Source organism: Paralichthys olivaceus, chromosome 21 (genome assembly GCF_024713975.1).
Source record: "Paralichthys olivaceus isolate ysfri-2021 chromosome 21, ASM2471397v2, whole genome shotgun sequence".
NCBI lineage: Eukaryota > Metazoa > Chordata > Actinopteri > Pleuronectiformes > Paralichthyidae > Paralichthys > Paralichthys olivaceus.
In genome coordinates, this window is record NC_091113.1 from 900,793 (window position 1) to 922,846 (window position 22,054).

The 22,054-nt window shown below is 42.5% G+C and overlaps 2 protein-coding genes across 2 annotated transcripts; both read left to right on the forward strand.

Moving 5' to 3' along the window:
* Nucleotides 1–383: 383 nt before the first annotated feature.
* abca5 (ATP-binding cassette, sub-family A (ABC1), member 5) lies at nt 384–16,827 on the forward strand. Its single transcript, XM_020108512.2, has 38 exons — nt 384–524; nt 1,483–1,649; nt 2,959–3,145; nt 3,308–3,481; nt 3,792–3,889; nt 4,130–4,356; nt 4,449–4,590; nt 4,702–4,890; nt 5,154–5,301; nt 5,444–5,621; nt 6,002–6,060; nt 6,320–6,606; nt 6,719–6,838; nt 6,972–7,110; nt 7,336–7,426; nt 7,596–7,735; nt 7,920–8,039; nt 8,144–8,345; nt 8,652–8,818; nt 9,170–9,297; nt 9,446–9,583; nt 9,662–9,775; nt 10,188–10,358; nt 10,445–10,558; nt 10,746–10,883; nt 11,159–11,227; nt 11,316–11,407; nt 11,635–11,758; nt 11,985–12,102; nt 12,237–12,328; nt 12,504–12,679; nt 12,828–12,903; nt 13,249–13,343; nt 13,481–13,600; nt 13,684–13,836; nt 14,011–14,090; nt 14,195–14,250; nt 14,449–16,827. Exons 1-38 carry the CDS (start codon nt 512–514, stop codon nt 14,587–14,589), a joined length of 5,043 nt encoding a protein of 1,680 aa, XP_019964071.2. The 5' UTR covers nt 384–511; the 3' UTR covers nt 14,590–16,827.
* A 1,344-nt stretch (nt 16,828–18,171) lies between these two features.
* Nucleotides 18,172–22,035, forward strand: chmp6b (charged multivesicular body protein 6b). Its single transcript, XM_020108513.2, has 8 exons — nt 18,172–18,372; nt 19,003–19,112; nt 19,397–19,484; nt 19,562–19,648; nt 19,742–19,807; nt 19,980–20,060; nt 20,200–20,266; nt 20,561–22,035. Exons 1-8 carry the CDS (start codon nt 18,310–18,312, stop codon nt 20,608–20,610), a joined length of 612 nt encoding a protein of 203 aa, XP_019964072.1. The 5' UTR covers nt 18,172–18,309; the 3' UTR covers nt 20,611–22,035.
* Nucleotides 22,036–22,054: the final 19 nt, after the last annotated feature.

Here is a 22,054-nt window from a genome sequence, read left to right on the forward strand (position 1 = left end):
TTAAGCTTTTTTGTAAAGTAATCAGACCCTGGTTCCAGATACAACAGAGTGGGAATATGAATGATGATCAATAATCACAGAATATGCAGTAGTAAGTTTTCTCAAATCTATTTATGGTAAACATTCTTTCAGATTGAGATTTTGAATAAATTGTATGATCAATGTTAAACATGAAAATACTATCAGATAATCTCAATATATCACATAGAATATAATTAATAATTGAATAAGTTTCTCAAAACAAAGTAAAAATAAAATGTTTTCATTAACCACAATACTGTAATGAGTTATTTCAACCAGAGGGGCGCTCCAACGCTATGTAGCAGAGGCCGATTTCCGTAGAACACCGTAGAAGCAGAGAAGGAGGCTGCTGATTGGTCGCCGCCACCTCCTCCGTGTTTGACAGCAGGAAGTAGCGACGTTAGACACAGATCGGCTGCAGCTTCTCTGGACTTCGACAACACGAGAAGATGAGGCTGCTGAGTCGCACGTAGAGGAAGGAGATGTCTTAATGTTTTACACACGTGAGTGCGTGAAGTCTTTTCTCTGTGCATATCTATTGGCGGATGTTGCTGTAGCTTGCTAGCATGATTCCTTATGCGCACACAGTGGACAGCGCGTTAGCTGCAGCACAAACTCAGTTCTAATTTCCTGGAGGTTCGTTTTGCTTCTTTTTTTATTTTATTTTTTAGATAAAAACGCTTTTTCACAAACAGGTTTTATGTTTGTCAGTCGTGCCAGCTCTTACCACGGAGCAGGTTAGCGTTGGCTAACGTCAGCTATGTATTCACGATATCCAGCCAAAACCTGACAGCTATGCTAGGTGAGCTAAGCTTTCACTGAAAACAAATGAACATGGTTCCACCGTTGTGAGCTCAGCGTCACATCACTGGAAGCTGCTCTGAAGCCATGGATGCTCCACTGATCCTAATGGTCGCAGCCTGTTCCTTCCCAAGTTGTTCAGTCACTTCGTTAATGGCAGGTGTCGACATCCAGATTATTGTGCATTAATTAATGCAAAGACTGAACTCACGCATCCCACTGAGGAAGTAGGTTTTCACATTAGGTGTTTACATTTAGCTATCCAGGGTTACCTTACTTAAGAAACCAAATCCTAGCAATGATAGAAGTATGTGAACTTATATAATCACAAAGTTTTTGGACATACAGTATAGGACTGCAACTATAACTCTGTATGACAAGAATAGCAGTCAGGAGAGAGCACACCGAGGCCCAACAGTCCATTTAAATTCAATCAATCATTTGTCTTCAGATGTGCATACTAAAGATATAAGTCGTGTTACAAAATGATAAAGAAAGTGGAATAAAGTGAAGAGTTCTTCGCTGACCCAAACCACGCTCTTCCTTTTTGTGTAATGTGGCTAACTGACAAAGCAAATGCAGAATGTGCTTATGTGAATATTGTATGTGTAATATCACGGAGTTCATTTAAAGTTCTCCCGGCATGTCTTTGACTTGCAGCTGAGGCCAGCATTAGGGAGAATTTTCGTCCGCACGCCGTTCAGATGAGGCATGCTGGAAGTATGCAGCCCATGTATAGAAGAGATCCTGGAGTCTGGCACCAAACAAGAAGCCTTCTCTACAAGAATCTGCTCATCAAATGGAGGACCAAACAACAGAGTCTTCAGGTGCTTAGCTTTCAGCAGACTGATGTGAATCCGCTCAGGTTGCCAGCTTGCTCTGCGCAGTGTATGACTTACTGCTGTGTTTAACTCTTGTCTTTATGTCTCACAATTTTTCGGTAAGTTTGTAATGTGTTTGAAATCGGAGGAAGTAACATACATGATGTTGAGTCAGCATTTTGTTGTGTGTGGATAACAGTTTGTGCAACTGTAAAATAAGAACTAATTATAGAGAATTTAAAAGATTAAATGGACAGACTAGAATATATTCACTACATACAATGTGTGTATTTGTATTATTATTCTTACAGTTTAAACTTTTAAAACGGAAAACTATGTAAATGTTGAAGATTTGTGGTTATGTGATACGCCCTAATTCTGCATCTCACACCCACACTGTCAATATTAATCTAGATCTCTGAGAAAGCTCTCTGTGATTATTCCAGTGAAACCGCACCCAGTTAAAAAAATAAGTGTGGTTGTGCTGTCATGACTGTTTATAAAAAACTACATGCCTATAATGAAGTACTCCTTATTTTATACAAAGCATCACATTTGATTTTTGTATGAAGTAAACAACATTGATGTTGCCTCTTTCCCTTTTTAAATTCTCTCCTGACCATGCATTATTAATTTGGTTTCAAGTTGCACTCATGCATTTGTAATGTCTAACAGTTCAATTGAGAAGTAACACAGAGAGAGCTTCTTAAAAACGTGTTGCAAAGTCCAGGGATTTCTTGAACTACGGTGTGAAGAATATGTCTGTTACCGAATCCCTATCCAACATCATGTCCTTAAAATTCAACTTTGTCGGTTTCACCTGATTTGCTTTGGAGGAAAAAGTGTTTGCTAAATTAGAGGTTAGTTTTGTGTACACACATAATCCCAGATTAACCAGATCACTGGAGGCTTGGATCATCTTTTACAGTACACAATCTAGATCTTAAACCAATGAGTCCTGTTTTATTGCTTCAGTGTTGCTCAAGATCAAGTTGTAGTTCAAGTCAAGTTCAAGTCAACTTTATTATCAATAATGCCATATGTGCAGGACATACAGAGAATTGAAATTGCATTTCCCTCTTATTCCCGGTGCAGACAGCATTAAACATGTAATACAAAAAATAATAAGTAATTAAAAGATATAAACAGGCAGTTTATGGGTTGAAGGAGAGAATAAATGTCATTTGTTACGAGGTCTGATATATTAGTTACAGCCCCTGAATTAAGACTAAATTTACTTCTAGCAAGCAAATTTTTTATAAAATTACGACTAATCATGTGATTTTCTCATCCTCTGGTCCATTTTTCTGTACAGGAATTGATTTTACCTTTACTACTCTTGGGGCTCCTGATACTCATCAATATCCTCAATCCTCACGTTTACTATGGAGGCATCAGCACTATGGAGCTGGAGCGGGAAGACCACTTCGTTAAGGGCCTGGGCTACACACCCATCACCAACATCACCACCCACATCATGGAGGAAGTGGCCCATCAAATGCGTAAGTGTCTGAAACATATCTTGGTTTTAAAGTTCAAATCTACATTACAAGACAACCCTGTGGTCAAGTAGCTCAAATCTATATCTATCAGACTAGAGGACAGAAGAAGTCTGTGATGCAGAAACAAAGCTTTGTTAATGACACTCCTCTTTGTGTTTTCAGTCTTGCAGAATAATCTGGAGATGTTTGCTAGCGAGGAGGACCTGGAGAACGCAAGTCTGTACGAGCCTTCAAGCTACGTTGGTGTCGTGTTCATAGACAGCTCGGCCACATCTTACAGACTGCGCTTCCCGTACAACCAGCTGCCGCTGCCCAGCGATTATACAGAATCTATTGGTAAAATTGTGACTCTCTTTTATCTGACTGTAAAGACTAAAAGTCTTTGAATGTTCTGAAGTCGCGAATCCAAAGGATAAACTTGAACCAAACGGTTTCTAATCAGTGGAAAATCCTTTGATCGTTCCTGAGAGATGGGACACAGAAGAATATTGAAATGCTATATTACACAACCTTATTTAAAAAAAAAAAAAAAAAAAGGAATATAAAGAGAGATACAACTGAGAGCAAGATAATCTACAAGATCTGAAAATGTTTGCATCTATATCTGACCTATGTTGCCATTGTTTGTGTGCTGGTCCTCTTCTAGCTAACTGTTTCGCCAGCTCAGTGAACTGCAGAGCAGCTACTTACTGGTACTCTGGCTTCATCCGCCTCCAGTCTCTGATCGATGCAGCCATCATCCAGGTGAGATCAGCACAATGTTCTCTAGAATGAACCCACTGGACCTTAAAGAGGGAAATGTTCTGTGTGCACGAAGCAATGATACCAGACATTTGCTGGTTCCTTTATCTTTTTTCTTATTGACATTTTCTGGATTAAATGATAAATAATTTAAAGGAAAATATTCTTCAGTCCATTGATAATGATAATTAGTTGCTGACCTGCTACAGTTTCAGCAGAGGATCCTCTGTTCTTTGTGTACAGATGCAGACAAAGCGGGCGGTGCGGAGTGAGATGGACCTGAAGGTGGTCATGATGGGTCAACCAGGTTCTGTGGAGGTGCAGAAATTCCCACACGCCCTCATCTCTATATATCTGGTCCTGGCCTTCACACCCTTCGTCACCTTCCTCATCGTCAATGTGGCAGCTGAGAAGGAACACCGGCTCAAAGACACCATGACCATGATGGGACTCTATGACACAGCCTTCTGGTAAAAAAAGAGAGAGGTTCAGTGTCTCTGTTTCCGTGCATATGCGTCAGAAATGAATCTGTTTGAACCTGCGTGTTGTTGCTGTTCAACAGGCTGTCATGGGGCCTCCTGTACGCTGCTCTGGTGACCACAATGTCCTTCCTGATGTCCATCATCGCCACGTACACGGCGCTGTTCCCTAATAGTGACTTCTTTGTCATTTTCTCCCTCATCTTCCTCTATGGAATATCGTCTGTAAGTACAGCTGATAATTGAATATTTGAAAATGTTGATGCTGATTCTATTCCGTCGTCCTTTCTCTCTCTGCTCTCTTTCATTCATCTCATCCTCTCTTTTATCCAACAGATTTTTTTCTCCTTCATGCTGACTCCGTTATTTAAGAAGCCTAAGTTTGCCAGCACAGTGGGCTCCATGCTGACAGTGGTGTTCGGTTGCCTGTCGCTTTTCACGGTGCTGATGAAGGACTTCCCTCAGCCGTTGGTGTGGCTCCTCTGCCTGCTCTCCCCCAGCGCCTTTTCAATTGGTATCGCACAGGTAACAAACACTCTCAATCACATCCACACACCACACTGCATCTCACCAGGGTCTATATCTAAATGTTCACTTTACTTTTTCTGCCATTTAGGTTTTGAATTTAAAGCACTTTGTATAATTGTTACTGCACATTATTTATTTAAAAACCTAAATAAGTCTTTATGACAAAATAGTTCAGACAAGATAAGCTTGTTCATGCAAGTGTTTGCAGTGTGAAGACTAATAAACATGGTTGTATGTGCATGTGTGTATACATATGTCAGGTGGTTTACCTGGAGGGTCAGGGAGACGGAGCTGTGTTTTCATCTTTGACCAACGGGCCTCATCCTCTGTACGTGCCCCTGATCATGCTGGTTCTGGACTGCATCCTCTATCTGCTGCTGGCTGTTTACCTGGACCAGGTTCTGCCTGGTAAGTACACATTCATTGTATATTAAGTTTATTTTAATACTGTTGGGCTTCAGTTTAGCTGAGGGAACACTTACATGTATCTTTACATTGTTTGAATATTATTATCATGTGTAATACTTATTATGTTTTGTCTGTTGTGCAGGTGAATATGGAATGAGGAGGTCCCTGGTTTACTTCCTGAAACCGTCCTATTGGTCCAAACGCAAAAAGCGCTACGTTGAAGTGAGCTCAGTATACGATGCGGAGGTGAATGGCGCTCCTGGTGCGGACGAGTCTGTCGAGCCTGTTTCACCTGAATTCAGAGGGAAAGAAGCCATTCGGTAAAAAATTTGTATAGCTGGATTCAAAGTTATGTTTTATATTTGAGTATTTACAGTCTCTTATAATAATTGCTTCTTAGAAATGCAGCTTGTTACATTGCTCGTTAGGTTACTACAGTTTTATGAAAAAAGTCCTGGATGAGTTAGCAGCTCCATTGTTACTTACATTTCATATTAAAACCTGATGAGAGAAGTGGAGGCTTTCCAAGGATCATTCCCGGACTCAAGACACAGTGTTGAGCTCAGTTAAAAATGCAGTTGGAATTTGTTCTTGGTTCAGACTCCACTGGCTGAAGACAGAGCCTGTGTTAACTGTCTGTAACCTGAGAGCTTCTATTGACTCTCCTCTGATTTGTTTTTGCTTGATCAATGTCTGGCAGCATCAATAACATCCATAAAGTGTATAAAGAGAAGGACAACGTGGTGGAGGCTCTGAGAGGTGAGAACATTTTCCTTTTTACCGCGTCAGTTCAGGTCAGAACAGCCGTTCATGTGTAGAAAAATATGTGGGTTTTTTTATTAAGCAGAAAAATGGTTTAGAAAGTGACCCATGTTAAATCTAATTCACCATATTACAACATTTTCCTTTTCCTATATCTACAGTGGATTATACATTGTATTGTTTAGCTGCTCTCTGTGTATTTGCTTATATTTCTGGATTGATTTCATCTTTCTCTTTCCTAACATCCCCTCCCCAGGTTTGACGTTTGACATCTACGAGGGACAGATAACGGCTCTACTGGGACACAGCGGGGCTGGAAAGTCCACTCTCATGAACATCCTGTGTGGTATCTGTCCACCCACCAACGGCTCGGCCACCATCTACGGTTCTCCTGTCGCAGAGATCGCAGATGGGTCCGAAATGAAGCAGCTGGTGGGAATCTGCCCCCAGTTCAACATCATCTTTGACGTGCTGACGGTGGAGGAGCACCTGAGGATATTTGCTGCTATCAAAGGGATTCCACCAGCAGACATTGACGCAGAGGTGACACTGAAAGAACAGCCTCAGTCTTATATTTGGGAATATGAGTTAGGTAGAATTGTGTTGAACATGTCAGGTTGTTCATCCATGGTGTATATTTGTTTCTCTACGATAGGTTAACAAAGTTCTGAAGGATCTGGACTTGGAAAAGATCATGACTGCTCAAGCCAAGAATCTGAGTGGAGGCCAAAAGAGGAAGCTTTCTGTGGGCATCGCCATCCTGGGAGATCCTAAGGTACCTTAAGCTTGAAATGACACATCCATGTGTCAGTCTTTAAATTCTATGAGTTCTCTGTCACTTTGAAATAACTCCTTCATCAGCTTGGGTTCATTCTGAGATTTTTTTCGCCTTGTGATCTTTTTGTCAGATCCTGCTCTTGGATGAGCCCACGGCAGGCATGGACCCGTGCTCCAGACACCAGGTGTGGTCGCTGCTGAAGAGCCGGCGAGCTGGCAGAGTCACCGTCCTGAGCACACACTACATGGACGAGGCAGACATACTCGCTGGTGTGAACCATTTCTGTTACACAACGAACACAGTCCCACAGGCACCAAACACATTCGCCCAATTTTATTTTTATACTCTTACATTTGACATGATTCTAGTCAGGTTCTTGTAGTCGTGCTCTCAAGAAGTGTCAGAAATTGTTCCTTGCCAGCAGCATTTTCAGAATGACTCAGTTTGCACTTTATCTGTTATGGTTCAACACAGATCTGTTTTTTTTTCTCCAGATCGCAAAGCTGTGATCTCTCAAGGACAACTGAAATGTGTTGGCTCCTCCATGTATCTCAAGATCAAGTGTGGTGTTGGATATCATCTCAGGTAGATCTGACTTCCTGATGTAGCTCATTGTGTCTCTGGATGTTTGAAATCTGAATGGCCCTTTGATAAACCATTTAAAATTTGTTGTATTTTTATTAATTATATAATTTATGGCATATATAGATTATTTAGTTTGGGCTTTAATTATTTATATTCTTTTTCCTGACAGAATGTCTATCAATGAGGGATGTGAAGCTGAACAGATCACGTCACTGGTCAAGCAGCACGTTCCCAAGTCAAAGTTGTCCCAGCAACATGAAGCAGAGTTGACTTTCACTCTTCCCTTTGAGAGCATGGACACATTTTCAGGTCCAGTCACACTACATAGAAATTTTAAAGTGAAATTCAATCCCACATTTTATAGAAAGCTGTTATTGTCGACACAGTTAGGAGGAAACATTATCCAGACTAAAGCTGAACATATTACCGCAGCTCATTAGTGACTCAGCTTTTACTGTAACAGCACCAAGTAACAATTGATTCGTTTTCATAGGTTTGTTCTCTGAGCTCGACTCTCAACCCAATCTGGGAATCATCAACTATGGGGTTTCCATGACAACACTGGAAGATGTTTTTCTTCGTTTGGAGGCAGAGGCTGAAGTGGACCAAGCTGGTGAGTGTCTTATAAAAGCTGTGATGAATATAAAAACATTGAAAAAGCCAAATGAATTCCTAATTCAATAAGTATTTATGAGTCTGTTTGCTTCATGTGCCCAGATTACAGTGTGTTTAATCGGGAGCAGGCAGAGGACGAAGGTGACAACGCCTCTCTGGACGATACAGACCAGCGGCTGCTCACGTTCTCAGACAACAAGTCGGATGTTGTGTCGGGTCATGCTCTGTGGCGGCAGCAGTTCAGCGCCGTGTCCTGGCTGCACATGCTCAACATGCACAGAGAGAGGAAGGCCTTCATTTACACGTTAGTGTTCAGTGACAAACTATTGGAAAAACAAGATCCAGTTTCAGGATTGACAGTTATTCTGACACACATCTATGTGTACAAATTTTGTTTATTAATCAGTCTCTAGAATACAGAAGCATATCTCATTACATGCACATACACTTTGATCAAATCCAAACAAGCTCTTATCTCCAAAACATCCTTGGACACTTTGTGCAAGAGAAAAATATGTTTAAGCACTGTCTCTGTTTACATATTTATTAGAGTGAGTATAATATTGACTTTGTCTCTTCCATTGAGTCTTTTCTCAACATCTCTTTGCAGTCTGGCCTTGTTCCTTGTGTTTGTTGCTGCGCTGCTCGGCCTGTCAGTGGCCACTGGAAACATCCAGATTCCCTCACCAGATCGTCAGTTTCTTCCCATTTACCTCCTCAAAAGGAGCCAGTCGCCTCGCAGATACACCACCAGCCTCCTGGTTCAGAACTCTTCTGGTGAGTCAAGTCTTTGGTTTTGGTTCTAGGAGGAAACAAACTGATCACTGATATTTTGGAGGCTGTTTGTACATTGATGACATGATGTATTCTGAAAACATAAAGACACAATGTTAAGGTACACTGATACAGTTTATCTGTAAAACTTCATATCAATCAATATTATTGACCGATGTACTACTGTTGAATTACACACTAAACTATCATCGACACAAACTGTCCCAGGGTTCATCTCCTGTCCTCGATTATAATCCACTGAATGTCTCTTTACATTGGCTTTACTTTAAATCTTACACTCCCCTCAGTCTAGTTTTTGTGCACTCAGGTGTGTTATTGTTCTCGTGTCAACAGACTCGGATATTTCTGACTTCGTCCACAACCTGGAGTCTCAGGACATACAAGTGGAAATGATGAAACAGAGTGACTACATGTCCGCAGCTCCCCACAGCGCCGCCATCAACGTGACAGGATCCAGCAAGGTCATTTCTTTTTGTGGGCTAACCTCCACCCACAGTTAATGTGGTTGTGTTCAGATGAAACTTGAGTCACTCCTCTACCTGAGAACCTTTTTATTTATTAATCCACCATGTAACTCTCATTAACCCTTTACTTTCTTTCTGTTAACAGGGTTTCAGATACAGCATTGCGTTCAACAGCACCACAGTCCATTCCTTGCCTATGGCTGTCAATGTACTGAGCAACGCACTTCTCAGAGGTCTGAATGGTACTGGACCGATCCGAACCTGGACCAAGCCATTTGATTATGTGAGTATTTAACAGCTTCATCTCTGTTTCCCTGTATCATTTGAAGATATTCAACTTTCCTCCTGTCACATCCTTCAGCAAATCCCCGATGCTACGTCCTACGCTCTGGTGTACATTGAGGCCATCATACTGGGAATGCTGGCAGCTGGAATGCCTGCGTATTTCGCAATGGACCACACTCGAGACCGAGAGGTAACCCCAGTAATTATGATTGAAGAAAAGGTCTTGGGACAGACTCAAAGTGGGTATGTTGTTAGCTGTTAGGTGTCTTATTCTTATATTCTTCTGTTCCTGGAGCAGACGCCGGCTCAGCACAATCCCCAAGTCAGGAAAGTTTGCTGCTGTAGTTCCCCTGCTCGTCCCCTGTTGTAGAGCAGATAGACAACGTTCCAGTGTCCTGTTTGTCCTGGTTTATCCTGATAGTGATCAATACTTATTGTCATCATTAGTATTTGTATTAAAGCAACACTATGCAACCTTTCACCTTAAACCAGCAGTTTGGTTGAGTGAGTGTGAATATGGAGAATGTTTCCTCTTTTATTCTCATCTCCTTTAAGAAGAGGAGGTGACAGACTTTCACATTTTCCTGTTTGTTCCTCTTCAGATCAAGTGTCGCTCTACGCTGCGAATCTCTGGTCTGTTACCATCAGCGTACTGGTGCGGCCAGGCAGCGGTGGACATCCCCTTCTACTACCTCATCCTGTCCTTTATGACCATCATCCTCTTCTCCTTCCACACTGGAAACCTGCTCACCTCCAGCAACCTCACCGCTGTGGTTCGTACTGTTGCATTAAACACTGGCTCACAAGTAGAAACGAACGGTCGAGTCACTGCTCACGACATCTCCTCTCCTCTCTTCAGGTGTTGTGTATCGTTGGCTTTGGTCCGGCCATGATCCTCTTCACTTATGTGTTTTCTTTTGGCTTTGCCCGAGTCCAGAGCAACAGGGATTTCTTCTCTGTCATCTCCATGATGGTGAGACAAGACCTCATTAGTACGAATATGAAAAATAGAAAATGTTCTTGAAACCGTTAAGAGTGCATGTGGATATTCAGAATGAGTTTTAAGTTATTATGTGATTCTTCTTCTGGATGTTGGTCATTGTTATTACTGGAGTCACATGAAAGATTTCTTATCTCTACGTGAATGACTTGTGCCTCAGGTGTGTGTTGTATCAGCCTCGTTGGTTCAGTTGTCGTATGTGAATGACAACCTGGGGCTGACCAGAAACCTGCACAACATCCTGTGTTTCTTCAACCCTCTTTACCCTCTCATTGGCTGCCTCAACTGCATCACCAAGGTATCAACTCAACAAGAAAACTCGGTTCTTTAAATGTATTTGATTGTCTGTGTTTTTGCATTTGACGGCGCTGGTGGGAAAAAAGTGGAACTGAAGCTTAAGAACCAGATATTTTTCTCAGGAGTTCATCTGTCACTTTTATCTTAATGTATAGTAGAAATATGAAATACTATCTCTTTACAAATACAACTAGAAAGGTACCCAGAAGAGTTCATATCTCGACCAACGCCCAACTGTCCCTTTTTAAAATTAAATCAGTTCCTCTCTGTTTACAGGCGACGTTCCTTCCGTCTCACTATGAGGAGAACTTCTTGTGGAAGAACCTGCTCATTGCTGTTGTAGCTGTAAGTGTCTCATTTACAATCATTTCATGAAACTCTGATAACACAATGTGTGTTCAGCCATAAATGTGTGTCCTGCTTTTGTGCTCAGCCCTATCTCCAGATCATCCTGCTGCTTTTCCTGCTTCGCTGGCTGGAGATCCGTTACGGAGGGAGGACGATGAAGAATGATCAGTTCTGCAGGTGATGAGCAGGTTTCAGATCATGGCTCCAGTTACAGGAAGCCTCAGTATTTTAACTTCTTAAACACTGATGCTTTGTATTTCAGATGAACTGTGTGAGCGTCTTCGTCTGAATTGTTTATTCAAGTTCATGTTTAAGTCACGAAACGTTCTTCATATCCGGTTATTTGACGTCTTAATTGTTTTGTCCAAAAGCCAAACGTGAAGTTTTAATTTAAACCTTCACAGGATCTCGTCCAAGTCAAAGCCCAAAGTGGAGAAGAACCCAGAAGAAGGTCTGAATGAGGATGAGGACGTACAGATGGAGAAGGCCCGAGTGAAGGAGGCTCTCACCTGTCAGTCCTGTGAGGAGGTGAGTGAATGTCTCGTCTTTTCTCTCCAGCAAAGTAAAGAGCTGTTAAATCTCAATCTTAATCTACTAAAGACTTTTAGACTGAAAACAGTGTTGTAGATTTTAGATGTTGAACTTGAGAACATGAATGTGCATCATTACTTGTTCCATCGCTGCCCAACAGTGATGATAAACTAATCATTTAAGACGAGTTCATTTTAAGTCTCTTCTCTGTGTCTCTACTCAGAAACCAGCTGTGGTGGTGAGTAACCTGAGGAAACAGTACAAAGGCAGAAGAGAAGGGTTTTCTCTCAACAAGACGAGGAAAGTGGCCACAAAGAACGTCTCCTTCTGCGTACGAAAAGGTACGTGCGGCAATCCACTGGTGGTTTTCAGGTTGCTCTGTGGTCAAACTACTGTAGAAACACATTGTGGTTGTGTGGAAGTCAAAATCTGTACGTCAGGAAAAGCTTCTGGAATTTCTCTGCTGTTTCTTCAGGTGAGGTTCTTGGTCTGTTGGGCCCCAACGGAGCAGGAAAGAGCACCATCATGCACATGTTGTCTGGTGACACTGACCCAACTGCTGGCCAGGTACAGACACAGTGAAGTAATGAAGTATGAAAATATAATCATAGTTTTGAACGTGAGAATTTGTCCTTGAATTTTGTTGATGCCTGAAAACACTTGATGAATACAGGACATATTCATATATCATGATGAGTTTCATGGTTACTGGTTGATATGCTGAGTGTTTTCCTCTGTCCAGGTGCTGATGGGGGACTATAGCACTGAGTTTGGTCCTGTGGACAATCCTCTGGAGCACGTGGGTTACTGTCCACAGGTGAATCCTCTGTGGCCAAGGATCACTCTGCAGGAGCACCTGGAGATCTACGCTGCCATCAAGGGCCTGAGAGGACAGGATGTGCCGGGGATCATCAAGCGGTACGTCAGCCTCCAGCTCGAGCTTCAGATCAAGTGGACAATATCACACAAGCTCCCAAATGCGTCTTATTCAGCTTTTCTGTGACGATCAGAGCAAACAGTTTAATGCAGAAGCTCCTGACGGTTGTTGTGTGTCTGTTGTTGTCAGTGTGGTGAATGCTCTGGAGTTGAAGGACCACTTGAACAAACAAGCCAAGAGTCTGTCAGCAGGACTCAAGAGGAAGGTGAGAACACGCGCACAGTGTTTCAATAAACCAAACCATAAACCTCAGCTCCGTCTTCACCACAACGGTCCAGTACCTGCATTACTGCTGGTGCTGTACTGACCCGTCTGTCCGTCTCCTGCTCCCTCTTCCCCTCACTCATAACAAACTTCCCCTGCTCCTCCCCCAACCTGTGACGACCGATAGAGAAGGTTTCACACTTTCAGTCGTATTTTATTTTAACTTTATATCTACAAGAAACAAACAGTTTTTCTAATGAACCACATTAAATTTTGTTGTTTCTTTGTGTTTCTGTACATTTTAGTTCGACAGTTGTTTCTTCACTGGTTTCTTGTCTTTTTCCAGTTGTGCTTTGCTTTGAGTATGATCGGGAATCCTCAGATCGTTTTACTGGATGAGCCGTCGTCAGGGATGGACCCGAAGTCTAAGCAGCGCATGTGGTGAGACCAGATTAACATTAAGTTCTAAACAATAAGAACAAGAAATGGAGTAAATAAAAAACTATAATACACATAAATAATCAGCATTTTAACGAGATATTCATTGGTTCTGTTCATTAATTCATTCGTCTGCGCAGGAGAGCCATACGAGCTGCTTTCAAGAATCGTCAGCGAGGAGCCATCCTCACCACACACTACATGGAGGAGGCCGAGGCCGTGTGCGACCGCGTCGCCATCATGGTTTCTGGTCAGCTGAGGTTTGTCCTCGCAGCTTCGTGGTAATCTGTGATGATACGTTCAGAAAGAGTTCGTGGTTTAATGGTTTGTTGTTCTCTTTCAGATGTATCGGCTCAATCCAACATTTAAAAGGGAAATACGGTCGAGGTTACAGTCTGGAGGTGAAACTCCGAGAGGAGCTGTCAGGGCTTCAGCAGGTGGCGCTGCTGCACAAAGAGATTCTCAGAATCTTCCCTCACGCTGCTCGACAGGAGAGGTGACACCCGTGTGTGTGTGTGTGTGTGTGTGTGTGTGTGTGTGCGTGTGTGTGTCTAAAACATACAACAGGAAATATAACTCTAAAAATGTAAACATTTATCCTTCAAAGTAAAAGTGCTGGTCAACACATGATTTTAAAATCACACTAACTTGTTTTGATGACTTCCTGCAGCTTTGCTACTCTGATGGTTTACAAGATTCCCACAGAGGACGTCCAGTCACTGGCCACGTCGTTCTCTCAGTTAGAGAGAGGTGAGTCACTGCTCACACACACACACACACACACACACACACACACACACACACACACACACTCGTAACTTCTATGTCATTTCTCTTCATCTGTTTATCTTCAGCCAAGCAAATGTTCAACTTTGAAAAATACAACTTCTCCCAGTCGACCTTGGAGCAGGTACGTGGTTCATAAAAAAACTGAACTTTAGAGACAAATAATGACTTGATTCATTAGAAAATCCAGAGTGGAAGTTTGATGATGATGCTGGTTTAGATAAGTTTTCTGTCGTCATTGTCTACCTGATAATTTAAATAAACTTTATTAAAACCTCTTTAATGTCAGACCTGAGATTTAACGTCTCCTCTTCTCCTCCAGGTGTTTATGGAGTTTGCCAAGGAGCAGGACAACGAGGAAGATGAGGTCGGCTCGCTCAGCACAACTTTCCAGTGGCAGCGGCTGCGTCAGGACGGCTCCGCCTCAGCCAATCACACGGACAGCATCGTGCACCAGCTTTGAACTGAGCCGGCTGCTGACTGACCAGGACTCACCGATCCCGTCCTGCCAGGCTTCAGAGCCTGATGGCTCACGCCAGCACTCGCCCGCTCCGCGCACACCGATCCCACCGCCCTCAAACAAACGGGACGGATCTGGGTCGGGGCTCGAACACTGGGACTGTGTGTGTCTTTGGGCTCTGGGCTTCTTTCTGTGGGTCTGAGGTGAGCATGTGTGTAACCCTCGTCCACCGGTGCTCCGTGTTTTCTGAATCGCACAGACCGAGGGGCCGGCGGCTCTTTCTCGACACGCTGACGTGACTCCTCCTCCTCTTCCTAACAGTGTTTTTTATCTTCACAGGGAGTCAGTAAATGGAAAACTATCTATATAATATATTAATATTTATGCTTTGTAATCCTCTCCGTCCGTTCTCGTCTGTCGGAGGCGTTACAGTGAGTGTGTGTGTGGTCGTCTCCTCAGATGTTTCGTCTGTTGTTTGTGAAACAGTTTTGAAGCACTACCAGAAATGGAATCCATCCACAACCGAACCAAAGCAGCACATCTCTGACACACCGACACCTCCGCACACATCCACACTGAGAAGTGCTTTTGTTTTTTAGTGTCAGTAGCATGTGTGTTAATAGTTTGCATAATAGTTCTAGAATTGATGTGGGGCAGTGAGATGAATTAATTAAAACACTAGAGAGGAGACGCTCGTCCTGCACAGACTCGTTAGATCTGATTAACAAACAGCACGGTTTTATTTTTTCTCCTCGTTTTACATCGTGTGATTCTCAACATCCACACCTGAAGCCTCCGTATTCTCCAGGAGCGTTTCAGCGTGCGCGCTCTCGTGGAGGTTGATCGTCGTGAAATGTGGCAGACGGATGTTGGGTTTTCAGACGGACGCTCTTCGCCCTGTGGCCTCGACAGGTTTAGCCTCGAGCTGGGATGTCGGGCAGGAAACAGTTTTCACGCCGGAACATGTAGCACACTGCCCTCAGACGATAACCACGGGGATGACCTGAGACGTGGGGAGGCGGAGCTTGAGACGGAGCTTGTTGTTTATCTCTCGGCAGGTTTTTAGAGGATTTTTGATGAAACTGATTTTGAATGTACGTGATAGGGGGGGGGGGGTTTGTAACTCTGCTCAGTGGAGCTGCTGTTTCACTTTGGTGCCACTTTTAATCACGCAGCAGTGTGTTATTAACTATCTAGCCTGTGTGTGTGTTTGTGTTGTGTATTTACTGTGTAGCTGCATAATCTTAGTCTTTGTTCAAGCAGGTGCGATGGTGCAAACCGATGAATTGTAATTTTCTCATGACATTCAGGTGAGAGGCGACGTGCTGAAGTTTAGACACTTTGAGGGAAAGACTTGAGGAACATGTGAAGCTTTTATTTTGAAGTATCAGCAGTGTGACTCAGCACTTTGACACGTCGGCTCAAAGTGAAGTTGGAGAACTTGAAGGTTTGAGTGAGTTTATTCTCTGTCCTGAGCTCCGTCACGTGTCGGACTCAGATTTTTGCAGGTGATGGTTTTTTCATTCTCACTCCAGGTGTCGGGGAGAAGTTCGTTCATCGTCTGTTCACACAGAAACTTTTATCTCATCAGTGACTCACCAGGTTTCACAATCAGGTCTTGAAGGATTTGTGGTTATTATTATTTCCAAGCATGCACTACAGACACTCTACAGACACTCTACAGACACTCTACAGACACTCTACAGACACTCTACAGACACTCTACAGACACACTACATTAACTACACTCGACCAAGTGAGGGAGTGATATTTTTTAAATGTGCAACTTTATTTGACGTGTTTTTTTTTTGAGGGTTGAACTGAAAACATTTCATATTTGTTCTCTAAGAATCACGTTTTCTTTGAACGCACTTTAACATTCATGTGAATGTTCTGCGGATCAGTTCCAGTGTCACGTGATCACCTAAAGAAGACTCTTAAAATATTTCACCAAAATAAAACCACAACATCCTGCGGCTCTGTGTTGGAGGATTCAGGCGATGGAGCAGGTTACATTTTATTTTCCTGGTGGTGGTTAAGTTGAACTATTTCTGGGAAAGTTTCTAACCTTTCTTTATATTATGCAATCTTTGTAAGATGATCTGTGCACTGATTTTATTTTTGAAATTCTGTGGTTTAGCTGTGTGCTGTATTTTCCTCCTGCGTTGCCCTCGTGTCTGAACGGACACTCGTCACTATTGAAGTGTATTTGACCTTTTCATGAATAAATGTTGATCCAAATGATTCGTCTTTTGTTTGATGGACACGATGAAGACGGAAGCATCGGCAGGTTTTTCTGTTTTAATTTATGAAATTATAAATGTTGCTAAAGAAGTAAAAATAAACAGAAACGGTTTCAGTGACTGTTTCTAAATGAAGCTTTTTGAGGTGATTTTTATAAATGTTGAAAACTAAACTAACACCTGCAGCTTTATTCATTTATTCAGTTCTGTCTTAAAGGTGATTTATTCACATACAAACTTTCACAACATGTAAATTCAGTTTATTTATATAATTCAAGCCACAAACGTTAAAACGTTTATTTTGAAAGTTTTCAACGGAAGTGTAACCGTGCCATTATATCAGCCTTGACGCGCCCGTGTTCTTGTCTCTGTGCTGACACCTGGTGGCCACATGGTGTAACTTGTACTTCCTGTTTCTGCCGTGATGCTAACTTTAGACGTTCACTGCCCCCCAGTGGACACAAAGTGAAACTGCAATACATTACATTACCTTAGTAAAGATCGCGTTATTGCTGACCTGACAGGTTAACTTCACTTCCGCTAAGCGCTTTCAAAGTAAAGCGAACAAGCTAAATGAATCTGAAGTGTACAGAGGTGGGTATTTACTGCCCTCTGGCGGCCACAGCGAGGAGCAGCAACAACATGAACACTTAGTAAAGACAGCTTCAGAGCGGGAATGACTGCGTATTAACACTTCCGCTAATCGCTTTCAAAATACAGCGTTAAACTGCAGCGGAGATAAACTGTAATGAATTAACCATTTTAAGATTTAAAAACTTCAAACTGTGCGAACTCAACAGAGACGTTTCATTTATTAAAGTGTAAATTTAATATCAAAGAGCTTTAGGTGCCAAACTGGACTATTTAAGTCAAAATAGTGAAGTTTTTTTTATAAATGAAAAATTGGTACAAATCAAATCGAGTTTGTATAAACGCTGATAATAATCATTTGAATTTATTCGAGAGACCAAAGGACGTTTTAAATGTGTCACCGGGGACAAAAAGAAGATAATCAACACAGATCCGGACAGAATTAAACAATCAGTCGAAATGATTACTGTCCGTTTCATTGATTTATTCTGAAGGTGTTCACCGGAAAAGCTAGCGTAGCCTTATCCTAATACCGCTGCCTTGAAGCAGTGTTGCAGTTCTTCTCGTCGCCACACGAGGGCGGTAGTAAGAAGTGATTCCACAAGTATTTGATTAAAATTCGTCTTTTTTTTTTTTTGACGCGTAGATAAAATAAAGAATAAAACTTTAAATCACGCGATGATCTAAAGTTTCACTTTCTTTGATTTCGTCAAAGTAAATCTGTAAAACTGTTCGCGATGAGCTCCGGGGCTGGTTCCGTGCTTCCGGTCGTGGGTGTGGCCTGTGACAGTAATGGCGGAGCGGCGCCGCTGGTGTTTTTCTGACTCGTGAACTCGATGAAGACTCGAATCTTCCTCAGACTCGGATCCAGACTTGATGCTGCGTCACGATGGGAAACATCTTCGGGAAAAAGAAGCTGAGCCGCGTGACGGAGCAGGACAGAGCGATTCTGGTGAGTCAGTGTTAGCGTTAGCCTCGGCTAACAGGCTGACGAACCGCGTTCAGAAAAGCGTCGTTTTAACTTCTGAGCTCCGCAGAAACTGCAAACACACTCTCGAAACAACACAAGTCCAACAGCTGAGGAACCGTGGAGAGGTGCTCTTCGGTTCGGCGTTACTTCCGGTGTCAGAACGACTCTACTCAAACTTTGTTATCTCACAGAATCCTGCATCCAGAATCAGAGCCACAGAAAACTGTGCTAATGATTTTAACTATTAAAAACTCTCATTAAAGTGCAGCTCAGCAGTTTCTGTGCCGATTTGACCTAAAGAGCCTGAGGGAAGTCTGAGTCCTACTGTTTCATTGAAATGCATCAGTACCTGTGACGTGTGCAGGTGTAAAAGTTAACATTCAGGTTTTATCTACGTAGTTCTGTCAGAGCAGCTCACAGGCTGATGTGAGGTTCCACAGATACTGAAAGTAAAACTGCTCAAGAGGAAGCTGCTGCTGTTTGTCATCAACAACCTGATTTCATCTGAAACACTTTGATATATATGTATAACTATATGTATCTAAAACTCTATATATGTTACTACATCTTTAAAGTTCACAGTTTGATCTCACGTCTGTTTGTTTTCTGCAGCAACTGAAGCAGCAAAGAGATAAACTGCGTCAGTATCAGAAGAAGATCAACCTGCAGCTGGAGAAGGAACGAGCTTTGGCCAAACAGCTGCTGAAGGATGGAAAGAAAGAGTGAGTGAAGAAACCTGACAGGAAAACTCAGTGACGGCTGTTACACACAAACTTCTGTGTGAGAGGAACAAAAGGAATAAAGAGACTGATTCATTTTGAATGAGTCTAGAAAACACTGGGAAGCAGCAGATTTAAATTTCTCCAGATTATTGACATGAAAGCGAAACAAAGCTTTGCTGCTTTTTTCTTTTCACCGTATTTACACATTTTCTCTCTTCACTGTTAATGATTTGCTCATTTTATTTCCTGTGAATCTAATTTTACTGTCGTTTGGATTAAAACAGCAAAGCTCTCCTCCTGCTGAAAAAGAAGCGCTACCAGGATAAACTGCTGGACAAGACGGAGAATCAGATCAGTAACCTGGAGCATCTGGTGAGTGATCGCAGCGACGCAACGACGCAACGTGCGGCAGGAAAACTGAGCCTCATTCTGTTTCCTGCTCGTTTCAGGTTCAAGACCTGGAGTTCGCCCAGATTGAAAAGAAGGTTCTCGATGGCCTGAAGGTCGGAAATGAGTGTCTGAAGAAGATGCACGAGGTCGGTGCTGACGTCAACACGTGTGATGAATCTCACTTCTTCCTGAATCACTGGTTGTTGATGTGATTTGTTAAAACGTCTTCTTCACTTCAGGTGATGTCGATCGAAGAAGTCGAACGGATCATGGATGAAACTCAAGATTCCATCGAATACCAAAGGGTGAGTTCCACAATAATGTCCTCAGAGGACGACTGGATGTGTTTGTCCTCAGCTTAATGAGACAATATGTTCCCGACATGTTCCTCACATGTTCCCCACATGTTCCCCACGTGTTCCTCACATGGTAGAGTTCTTCTTTTGTTGGTAACTGAGAGTTTTTGTTCTTCTGCAGCAAATCGACGAGATGTTGGCCGGCTCGTTCTCACAGGAAGATGAAGATGCAGTTCTCGCTGAGCTGGAGGCCATAACTCAGGTCGGTCTCATCACTCTGTGTGTGAACGTTTGGGTTTTTAGGTTTGACTGAAACAGACATTACGTCAGGACTCAGGATGTGAAGCAGCGCTCTGCTCCTCACTGTCCTCGTGTGTCTCATCTGTCTCATGAACTTTCAGGGAGACGTGGAGCTTCCTGAGGTTCCTTCAGACGAGCTGCCAGATGTTCCAGAGGAGGAGAAACCAGGTTTGTTCTCTCCGTCTTAAATTCACTTCAAATATTGTGTCGTCCTGATCAGCTGTGAATCTGAGGAGAAGCTGTATGAACATGTGATCAACCTGATTTACCTCGTCACTAATTCTACAGCACAAACTGTCACATGGTGAATCTGGAGTATAAAAAATGGGATTTGTGGTTTTGTTCTTTATCAAACTGTTCATCAAGAATGGTAGAAATGTTTTGGTTCCAGTATCGACGACCAGACGTTTGGTTTCTCTACTTCAGACCTTGTTGTTAAACCTCCGTCCTGTTTTCTTCCAGAGAGAGAACGTCCCAGAAAGAAACCAGAGCGAGAGCTGCTCGCTGCGTGAGAACACGACGGACCTCCAGCTGCTGGTTCTCTCTACAACACTCCAGTCCCACAGGAAACAACAAACATGAAGCAGCAGACCTCGCTCCCAGATACTGATCTTCCTCCATGTCCTCCAGTCTCTGTTTGTCCTCTGCTGCAGGACGACACTTGAACGCATCACGACTGGTTCATCAGCTGCTCTGACAAACTCTGATTTAACAGACGACCTGTGACGTTAGATAATTAACTCAAACCTCTGATTCATGTTCTTTCTCCACTCAGTCGTTTAACAAACATTAACTTAACTTTGAAACGTGTGTGTGATTCTCACTGTGATGCATCGTCTCCTCGTCGGTTTCATTTACAGGCTGTAACTGTCAGTTCACCCAAATCACAGAAAGACACATCTACTCGCTTCCGTCTCTTTTTCCTCAGGGTTTGATTTGTGCAGGTTTGAATCTGTCTCTTCTGCTGCAGGTGAGTTTGTTTCATTTGTGACTCTCAAGGATCTTTGTTCAAAAAACCAAGTCCCTGATCTGATTCACCTGCAGACGTTTCATTGGTTTGACTTTGCACCGAAGAAATATTCAGAACAGTTGACGTCTTAAAAAAAAAACCTTTGGTTTCATGATGTTGCACCTTATTGATGCTTTACTTTATCAGAGTATCGTTAGTTCTCCGTCTCTAAAGATGGAGAAAACCTTACATTCTTCCTTTTTAAGAGTTATTTAAATAAACGTCACCACAGCTCCAACAACTTTGTGGAAATCGTTTGAGAATCTTTTTTTTGTAATTGTTTTTAAAGTTTTTCAAATTTGGGAAAATGAGATTGCAAACATGAATATTTCCTGACGGCACTGAGGAGTGACATGTTTTGTTTTTGTCATTTGGGTGAATTGACCCTTTAAGATGAAGGATGACACTCGACTGTGTTCTGTGGAGTCTGACTTCATTTCCTCTGCAGTTCAGACCTGCTCCTCTTCCTCCTTCCCCTCCTCCTCCTCCTCCTCAGTCGTCCTGACGTCGAGCTCTTCTTCCAAACATGTTCGACCCTGGAACTTCTTCTGAAGTCGAAACTTTTGCTTCAGTTTCTCAGAAAGTTCTCGGACCTGTTTCAGCCGAACTTCTCTGGTTGAGGATTAGTTCAGTGTCGCTGGAGAACGAGGTCATCTGAGGGTTTAACAGCGAGACGTTAATCTCTTCAATAACTTCACACAACCTGCATCTGGACCTGCGGAGTATTATCACACTGTAATACTTTTACTTTGTAGACGTGTTTGAATCACACATTCATAAAACTTGTGTCTCTGAAGATTCATCAGTAAATAATCTGTCAATCATTTAATCTCGGACAGAAATCACTGATGACTCAAGTCGTCAGGACGCAAACGTCATGTTTCTCTTTCTGTAAATTCTTTTTCAATAAAGATTTTTTTAATCATAACTTTGTTTCACCGCAGGAA